General features: G+C 38.2%; 1 protein-coding gene across 2 annotated transcripts; it reads left to right on the forward strand.

Annotated features, from left to right (window-relative positions):
- Positions 1-398: 398 nt before the first annotated feature.
- On the forward strand, positions 399-9,575 carry CASP3 (caspase 3; the record flags this gene model as incomplete). 2 transcript variants are annotated; one of them, XM_079726682.1, is made up of 6 exons in its annotated part: positions 399-509; positions 2,501-2,625; positions 6,596-6,724; positions 7,055-7,230; positions 7,564-7,684; positions 9,352-9,575. In XM_079726682.1, exons 1-6 carry the CDS (start codon positions 457-459, stop codon positions 9,573-9,575), a joined length of 828 nt encoding a protein of 275 aa, XP_079582808.1. In that variant the 5' UTR covers positions 399-456. The 2 variants fall into 2 exon arrangements, with proteins under 2 accessions (XP_079582808.1, XP_079582809.1); XM_079726683.1 differs by lacking the exon at positions 399-509 and adding an exon at positions 4,802-4,904 and having other exon boundaries at positions 2,571-2,625.
- Positions 9,576-10,448: the final 873 nt, after the last annotated feature.

The following is a 10,448-nucleotide window of genomic DNA, read 5'->3' on the forward strand; positions in this document are numbered from 1 at the left end:
GTAGAATAGTGTTATGTGAGGTAGACCGTTTTTGGTTTTTGTTTTAACTGTGTTGAGTTGGAAGGCAGAGTTCTTACCAATGACCAGATCTGTTGTAATAGAAACAAGTTGCAGTATGTATCTTGATCTGGTGGGGTATCCAAATGTAAAAATATATCAGGCTGCACACTTCCTATCTGTGCACTGTGTACTTCATAGCTCAATTAAAAACGAAAGAGACAGAGAAATGGGTGACCTTACACATACCTTTACAAAGGATTGTTCTCAGGTTTGACTCACAGAAGCCTTGAACAGTAGAGGTGAAGCTGGGAGAGTGATGGTACTGCTAATATGAAAATATCCATATACTGTGTTTATTTAGAGAAATAATCATTGGAATAATTAATGCAGTGATCTTATAATGACTGATTTTGATTAACATCTGTTTTCTTTATATTCTAGTTAATAAAAGTATCCATGGAGAACAATGAAAATTCAGTGGATTCGAAATCCATTAAAACTTCACAGACGTGAGTATTTAAATGGAATCTCATACAAGCAGAGAAAGATGGGTGTATGTAATACAGCAAACTTTGAGGAAGCAGAAAGAATATGGGCTTTCAAGCCAGAGAGGCCCAGGTGACTTCCTACCTCATGTGACAGCTGCATGGCTATACATTATCCGCTCTGAATCTCCTCCTTAAAATAAAACTTTCACGGAACTGCGGGGAGGTTGGAGGGTGCCTGACGTGTAGTCAGAAACCCTACCCTAGTAGCAGAAGGATGACCCAGGAGAAGCAGATACACCCTCCGAATCTCTGTGCAGGATGAGAGGTTTTGTGTTTGGGGGAGTTTTTTGGACTCCTGTTTTTTTTTTTTTTCTGTTTTTTTGTTTTGTTTTGCGTTACACGGGCCTCTTACTGTTGCGGCCTCTCCCGTTGTGGAGCACAGGCTCCGGACGCGCAGGTTCAGCGGCCATGGCTCACGGGCCCAGCCTCTCCACGGCATGTGGGTTCTTCCCGGACCGGGGTACGAACCCATGTCCCCTGCATGGGCAGGCGGACTCTCAACCACTGCGCCACCAGGGAAGCCCCTGGCCTCCTGTTTATTTGTGAGTTTTAAGGCTAAAATAAAATGCCAGTTCTCAGTCTGGGGAAGAATTGCCTGGTTATAGATTATCTTTTACTCTTTGTCTCAGTCTTCCTTTTTGGAATATTCTGCTCATTAATGCTTCCAATAACCAGCAAATGGAGAAAGGGAAAAGATAGAGCTCAAACACTCTTAATCATGTCTGTTATTATCCATTTGGGATCTCTTGTGGTACATTTAATTCTAAAAGTTTATTTCTGGGGTCCAGTATTATTATTCTGGACCACCCAGGGAATTATAAACTAATTTTAGTACTAAACAATACTGTTACAGCAGAGCTATTAACAGGTTACCGATAAAGATTTTTGCAGTATTTGTTAAGCAAAGGAATTTGCCTAGAAATTAACCTTTTGAAAGGCAGTCTCATTTTAGAGGTTTCTTGCCTTTTTTTAAACCCTTTTAAACTGATTTACACATTTTCCTACCTTTTCCTATCATACAGAACATAATTTACTAATTTAAAAGATAGTAATTTACTATCCTTTTCCAACAATATTTTTAGAATTGCATATAACATGAAATACTCCCAGGTTGAGTGTGTGGGTACATGGACGTTAGGTATCAGTGTTTGGCTGTTGTTTCCTGATTCCTGGTCCAGCTCAAGGGTCAGGTTTGCAGACTGTTTTGGTCAAGTTTTATTGAAGCATAGCCACACCCATTCATTTACATATTGTCCTGGGCGACTTCCACCAGCTGGATGGAGTGGGCTGCAGCAGAGTCTGTACAGGCAGCTAGCCAGCCTAAAATACTTAATATTTGGCGCTTTGAGAAAAAGTTTATTGACCCTGGTCTAGATAACAGAGGTTTTTGAATAAGTGACCTTTAGACAAGTATTTTCAATTATTTACAACAGTGATTCTATGTAGCAATAAATTATTAGTTTGTTTAGCGCACAGGGTTTAAGGAACAATTTAGGAATTGTGATAAATATTGTGTTTTGAGTCATAGTTGCCTTTTTTGATTTCCCTATCATTTCAGGGTAATTTTTATGATTTCACTCTTACCTTAAAGGATAAAATATTTTAGAAAGTTTAAAAAATTTTAAGTATAAAATGAATTTGATGAAATTTTAATAAAATTTAGAGGAAAGCAAAATATAGAGATTAAAAATCTGAACTCTGAAGTTCAACAGATGCTTTCAGCCTTGGGTCTGACACTGTATCTGCATAACCATCAGCCTCATAGTGGTCACTTCCTCATTTGTGAAATGGGTTTTTGTGAAATTTTAGTGAGGGAAAGCCTGTTGCACACAACCTGGCATATTATATTCAACAAATGTTAACTGTTCCTATGTGTTAGAGAAGTTGTGTCAATGTGAACAGCAGCATTGGTCATTTCTCTCTTTGTAAACTGTTGTTTGATTTCCAAACAGAAAGATCTTACATGGAAGCAAATCAATGGACTCTGGAATATCCTTGGACTATAGTTACAAAATGGATTATCCTGAAATGGGTTTATGTATAATAATTAATAATAAGAACTTTCATGAAAGTACTGGTATGTATCATAAGATAGTTTTTAATCCTTTACAAATATTTGTACCATTTATATTTGGTGTAGTATAAAAAACAGAATTGATGTTATTAGTTCGTAAACTAACGACACAGAATAGCCATGAAGTATTTTGTACCATTTATATTTGGTGTAGTATAAAAAACAGAATTGATGTTATTAGTTTGTAAACTAACGACACAGAATAGCCATGAAGTAGAGATAGAGCAGGACCCTATGGGTCCTACAATTCAACATGAACTCTTAATCTTCTACCCATCATCAAAATCTCTCCCTCTTCTATCTGTATGTTTATCTCTTCTGCCCTGACTTCTGTGTAACCCTTGCTTCTTTATCTTCCTGCTCCCTCTTTCATGTTAATGGAAGGATCTCAACAAATAGTAAGTAGAAGTATTTTTCCATTCCAGGAACTGTGCAAGGCACCTCACAGAAATTGTCTTATTTAATTCTTAGAGCAACCCTGAAAACTAACCACCATTAGGTGCCGAAAGGTTAAAAATCCTTGCACAGAGTCCCACAGATGATTTAGTAGCAGAACTGGGACTCAGCGTTGGTGCTCTGAATCCACTTTCTGTGCCACTTCACCTGTGCCTTCATTCATTCTGTTGACTTTCTCTTCTTCCCCTGAAAAGCAGACTCCCCACCCTTAAAGAGACCTTTCTTTTACCCTGATGCCTCTTAAGCTTTGATCTGATTTTTGTCTCCTTCCCTAAATCTTAAAAACACGTACTTTAAACTTGCCATCTTCACTTCCTTCCATCCCTTTGATCCTGTTTTCTCTGTTTCTACCTCAACCACTCTGTAGAAGTTGCTGTTAGGTTCACCATAGCCTGATCACCAGATCCCGTTCTCAGTCTCTATACTATGTATGGCTTGAATTGAATAATACTTTCAGAGGTTTTTTTTGTTTTGTTTTGGTTTTTTTGTGGTACGCGGGCCTCTCACTCTTGTGGCCTCTCCCGTTGCGGAGCACAGGCTCCGGACGTGCAGGCTCAGCGGCCATGGCTCACGGGCCCAGCCGCTCCGCGGCATGTGGGATCTTCCCGGACTGGGGCACGAACCCGTGTCCCCTGCATCAGCAGGCGGACTCTCAACCACTGCGCCACCAGGGAAGCCCCAGAGGTTTTTTTTAAGAGAATGTAAAAAATAAAATCCCTCACGATCCTAAAAAGCTATTTAACATCTTACTGTATTACTTGATATTTTTTCCTTGACAGTATCTTTCAAAGCTTAATTTTATCCATAATAGTAAGCAATATTGTATTTTGCTTGTTCCATTTAATGTAATATAAGCATTTTTTGTGTTGCTGTATAATTTTCATATCTGTTATTTTAATGATTATATAATATCCCATTCCCTAAATTTAGTGTTCACTTGACTTGCATAATTTACCATATGAATGAACACTTTGGCTGTTTCTTCATTTTTCATTTTTAAATTGGTGCTGTGATAATTCTTTGAATTTGCATATTAATCGTATTAGAATTAATTTTAGTTAAAGAAACTAGAATCTGCTGATTCAGTTTAGGAGGCTATCTACCAGAGTACTGGTGAAAAGGGAAAGAAGCCAGATTACACTGGAAAGATAAGCCAGATTTGATGTTAGATTCATAATAAGGAGTGAGGAAAAAGTAGTTGAAAATGAGTGTCTCAACCGGAATGGCACCATTTGTATTGCTTTCGGCTCTAAGTTGAGATACCACCTTCAACCATTAGGTATTCTGCCTCACGTTACTAGTTATAATGCCCTCGTCCCATAGAATTTTCCATTGTTGAACTTACTGGACGGTTTTTTTCCTTCCAGTTTTATTGAGATATAATTTCACAGAGCACTTATAAGTTTAAGGTGTACAGCTTAATGATTCGATTCCATAGATCATGAAATGATTATCACAGTAAGTTTAGTGAATGTCCATCAACTCCAATAGATACAACATTAAAAAACTAGAAAAAAGCTTTTTTCCTTGTGATGAGAACTCTTAGGATTTCCTCTCTTAAACTTTCATATATAACATACAACAGTGTTAACTATGTTTATCACATTGTATGTTGTATCTCTAGTACATCCCGAGTACTTACTTTTTTTTTTTTTTTTTTTTTTTTTTTTTGCGGTACATGGGCCTCTCTCACTGTTGTGGCTTCTCTCGTTGCGGAGCACAGGCTCTGGACGTGCAGGCTCAGCGGCCACGGCTCACGGGCCCAGCCACTCCGTGGCACGTGGGATCTTCCCGGACCGGGGCACGAACCCACGTCCCCTGCATCGGTAGGCAGACTCTCAACCACTGCGCCACCAGGGAAGCCCACTTACTTATCTTTAAAGGGGGAGGGGGAAAATTGTTCTACTCTCCCCCCAAAAATACTTAGGCCTGTAGTCTGGCTTTAGCCTTAGAGTGAGCCCCTTTTCTGCTTTGAAATTTGAAGGTCAGGTTTTACAACCGCCTCTGACAGCCTGGTATTTTTTGTTCAACTACTAAGTGGCTCACAAACCAGGACCAGAATTCAGTCACCTTGTCACACAGCTGCATGGTGTCCTCAGCCTTTCCAATGTCAAAACCTTGATGAGCTTACTTTAATTTTATAAAAATAATATATGGCCATAATATACATTTCAGAAATTACAGATTAGCAAAAGAAAAATTGAAATCACTCCTAATCACACTACTCAGATAATCAACAATAATTTGGAGCTAGAAACACCTAGTCTTTTTTCTATGCATATGTGTTAAGTTTACTCAATGTGTGCCCTCCCCCGGCAGCACTTTAGCATTTTTAAATCTGAATTCACTGTTCAGTCAATCCGTACGTGTATGTGGAAGGCTTGTAAAGGCATGAGGAAAGCCCAGGACTCCTGGGTACAGTCCGCACACCAGCTTCAGTACTTTGTCCAAGTTCCTGGACTCCTCTGTGCTCCCACATCTGTGCAAATGAAGCCAGCCATGATAACGGTCTCATGGTGGTTAGAAGGCTAAATGGAAACCACACAGAGCAGAATGCCTGATGAACAGTGCTAAAGTGGCTAGTGGTTTGTGGGGTTTTTCCTGAAAAGGTGTTATGAAAGTACTAATGTATCTTAGAATTGTTGGGAACTTGAAATCAAAGAAATAGTTCCTCTGAGTTTGTGAGGTGTGTATTGATACATATGTGTGTGTGGTGGTATGTGTGTGTTTGTGTATGTACAATATGTATGTGGGTGTGTATGTTTATATACATATATATATATACTTATAATTTTTTCTTTAAAGTAGGATCCTATTCTTTTTTTTTAAGTGACCATTTTCCCATGGCAAAATTTTGTCTACAAAATTTCAGTGGCAATATAGTATCCCATTATATAAATGACTTTTAATTTATTTAACCAAACCTCTCTTGTTAGGCATTTTTGTTTTTCACTATCTAAGCAGCTGTGAAAGACGTCTTTGTGACTGTAACACTATAACAGCTTATGTTATGAAATGTCTTATATGCTAAGAAATGAAAGAGACTTTGTGTCACCACGATCAGAATATTGAATTTTCTTAGCATTTGCAAGGAAGAGTTTACTGTAGATTGTGTGAATCACTGAATAGTTCATATCAAAGCAGTTTATGGGTCTTTTTTTAATTTATTTTTATATATTTTTTATTTTTGGCTGCGCTGGGTCTTCGTTGCTGCACATGAGCTTACTCTAGTTGTGGTGCGGTGGCTTCTCATGTTGAGGAGCACGGGCTCTAGGCGCGCGGACTTCAGTAGTTGCAGCATGTATGCTCAGTAGTTGTGGCTCGCGGGCTCTAGAACGCAGGCTCAGTAGTTGTGGTGCACAGACTCAGTTGCTCCATGGCATGTGGGATCTTCCCGGACCAGGGCTCGAACCCATATCCCCTGCATTGGTAGGCGGATTCTTAACCACTGCGCCACCAGGTTAAGTCAAATTTTTTTTTTTTTTAATGCAACTAAAAGTAACTTTTTCTGTTCAAGGGATGGCATGTCGGTCTGGTACAGACGTAGATGCAGCAAACCTCTGGGAAACCTTCACGAACTTGAAATATGAAGTTAGGAATAAAAATGATCTTACATGTGAAGAAATTTTGGAATTAATGTACAGTGGTAAGAAATAATGAAAAGAATGACCTTCGTCGTCCAATTTATGTTACAATCTAGCTGTAATTATACACATATAAAAGTAAAGCATGAGAACTGTGGAACTAAACTGTACACAATCCTACTCTATATATTGTACGTAAGTAAAACAAGTTATTCATACCAACTCACTAGAGTGCTTTGAGGTGTGTTGCTCCGCCCCAAGTTGGGTTTACACGATCTCTTAGTTCTGTTCTCAGGTTTCTTCATCTTATTCCCATACAGTGCATATGAAATGGTTGAATAAAATTGCATTGGTTTTCTGTTTGTTTTTCTTGTTTGTAAATGTTTTCCCAGTTTCTAAAGAAGATCATAGCAAAAGGAGCAGTTTTATTTGTGTGCTTCTAAGCCATGGCGAGGAAGGAAAAATTTTTGGAACAAATGGACCTGTCGATCTGAAAAAATTAACAGGTTTCTTCAGAGGGGATTGTTGTATAAGTCTGACTGGAAAACCTAAACTTTTCATTATTCAGGTAATATATAACTGAGCAACTTGGTTATTGAGGATTCATTAGGGATTAATTTACTTAATTGTGGATTATCAAAAAAATTTATTGTTTTCCCTGAAGCTACTGAACTATTGTTAGTTTTTTATTTAAACTACCACTTAGGAGATAGAGAATAAATTTTAATTTTAGACTTCTAGCAAAAGGATTCTGCATAATTAACATCAATTTTTACAGAGCCTTTGCATTTCTTAGAAATAACAGTTGTACATGTACACACATATTTTTTAAAATAAATGATTAGTTTCTTTTTCTTTTTTTTTTAACTTCTTAAATAAATGTTTATTTTCTAACCTCTAGGCTTGCCGAGGCACAGAACTGGACTGTGGTATCGAGACAGACAGTGGTGTTGAGGATGACATGGCCTGTCAGAAAATACCGGTTGAGGCGGACTTCTTGTATGCATATTCTACAGCACCTGGTAAGAAACTTACTAATACTGAATGTTATATGTAGATTTTAAACAATGAAGAGTGTGTTCCAAAGGCTGTCATGATTTTGATATCCATAAAAAGCCAACTTGGGGCTTCCCTGGTGGCGCAGTGGTTGGGAGTCCGCCTGCCAATGCAGGGGACACGGGTTCAAGCCCTGGTCCGGGAAGATCCCACATGCCGCGGAGCAACTAGGCCCGTGCGCGACAACTGCTGAGCCTGCGCTCTAGAGCCCGCGAGCCATAACTACTGAGCCCACATGCCACAACTATGGAAGCCCGCATGCCTAGAGCCTGTGCGCTGCGGCAGGAGAGGGCACCAAAGTGAGAAGCCTGCACACCGCGGCGAAGAGTGGCCCCTGCTCACTGCAACTAGAGAAAGCCTGCACGTAGCAACGAAGACCCAACTCAGCCAAAATAAATACATTAAAAAAAAAAAAAAAAGCCAACTTGTCTGTATTTTAGGGTACCTTAACCACAGACAAGTCTCAAAAAGTTGTCTTTAGCAAAGTTGGGCTAGAAAATATGCATCTATAAGAAAGCATACTTACATAGTGTCATTCATGAACTTGATACCACATGGAAACTGTATTAAAACATAGGACAAGTCAGAGCTTTGCCCACTTCCTGGAATAGGAGAGAACTGTGTTTTCTAGGAATCCTTTGGAAGATAGGAAATTGAAAGGATAAGCCTGAATAGCATATGCGCAGGTAGAAATGGAATGAGGGAAAACAAAGTTAAAAAGGATTTATGAATAGGTTATCAACCTCCATTTTTTTGTGGTTGTATTATATGTGTCATCATATAAATAAATGTTTATTGATCATACAGTTGTTTACTTATATAACTAAGGGTGTCACAAAGTTTGGAAATATAGGGCAAATGTATTTTTAAACAGTATTACGTTTTTAAATATAGTCAATGTGATTTCTTTTAACCTCCAGGCATCTTTCCAGATAAAGTACTTTCAAATTAAAAGCAATGGATCCAGGGAATTCCCCGGTGGTCCAGTGGTTAGGACTCAGTGCTTTCACTGCCACAGGCCCGGGTTCTATCCCTGGTCGGGGAACTAAGGTCCCACAAGCCGCGCAGCACAGCTGAAAAAAAGGAATGGATCCAATAGTTAATCTGGGAAAAGAACAATAAATACACTATTTCCCCTTTTTGGACTTTTGAGTATACTATAATGTGTTTATTATACTCTATTCAGATGCCCTGTAGACAAATTTAGGACACTGAAATGTGTGTGCATATGTAAAGCAGCTTATTTCTTGGATAAGCCAATAATCTGATTGCAACACGATGCTACTTATAATGATCCTTTTTATTTCTTTGCTTTTGCATCTTCTGCGCATTACCCTGTTCTTGCCTATTGGAAGGGAAGCCCAGGAAGTAAAATTCTCAGTAACTCAGTGGTGAAGTTAGTCCACAACTGTTTTCCTTGTCAAAGCAGAGGTATACATAAAGCACCCATTTGGTTTTTGTTTTGTTTTCCCCTGGAATCAAAGGTGTCATTTATTTATTTATTTATTTATTTTTATGGCTAATAATACCTATGGATGTTTATGCTTGTTTTTACCTTCATGATTATGTCATAATTTATTACATCAGCTAACATTGGATATCCATGATATTTTGGTTACATTTTGCCTTGTAGGTTACTATTCCTGGCGAAATTCAAAGGACGGATCCTGGTTCATCCAGTCACTTTGTGCAATGATGAAACAGTATGCTCACAAGCTTGAGCTTATGCACATCCTCACTCGGGTTAACCGAAAGGTAGCAATAGAATTCGAGTCCTTTTCCACTGATTCTACTTTTCATGCAAAGAAACAGATTCCTTGTATTGTGTCTATGCTCACAAAAGAACTGTATTTTTAATCACTGAAGAAATGGATGATTTTTTTTTTAATCTGTATGCCAAGTGAGGAAATGGTGTGACTGATAAACTATATTTTCCTCTCTCATTTAAATCTAATCTAATCCCCCAGGTAATACATGGAAACATGCCACTTTCATAGCAATAAAACTACTGTGAAGCTACCTCAAACACAATCAGGTAGTTGAAATTGAACTTAATGAAGAATAAATAAAAATGGATAATGGTACAGTCATTATGAGAGGAAATGACTGTAAATTAACAGCTCTCATAATTAGCAAGTTTTAGTGATTATGCTATGCTACAAATTTTCAAGGAATTATGGAAGAATTTAACATTGCTGTAATGTGTTTCAGTGATATTGACAATGCTCTTGTTTCAGAGAACATGTTCTGGTTTTTGTCAAACTATAGACATGACGATGTGGAATAATGTATCCTCAAACTTGGTGGTCCATGTGCATGGTCAAATGCTTGAAGACCTTGATCTTAGAATTAGCATTTGGAGACAAGACAATGGTATTTTTACATCACTCATCTGAGCACACGGTGTTGTGATGTCTGTCCCGAGCATGTCCTTGTTGTTTAAAAAAAAAAGAAAAAATCATGTTTAGTATTGAAAAAGGAACTAAATGTTTTACTTGAGAATATGCAAGAAAACTAAGTTGACTCTCAGGTTAAATGCAACATTAATAGAGGGAGAGAGAGTTAGGACTATAAGGTGCTGAAATGCAACTCTTCCCACCAGCTGCTGGGCCTCACATTCCCACAGAATACCTGAAGGGTTCTTATGCAAAACCTCAAACTTTGATCACACTGATAGCAGCATGAATTGAAGAAATTCTATAGGAACATACTAAAATACAACTTACAGAA

The sequence above is a fragment of the Hyperoodon ampullatus genome, assembly GCF_949752795.1.
Source record: "Hyperoodon ampullatus genome assembly, chromosome: 20".
In the NCBI taxonomy this organism is placed as follows: domain Eukaryota; kingdom Metazoa; phylum Chordata; class Mammalia; order Artiodactyla; family Ziphiidae; genus Hyperoodon; species Hyperoodon ampullatus.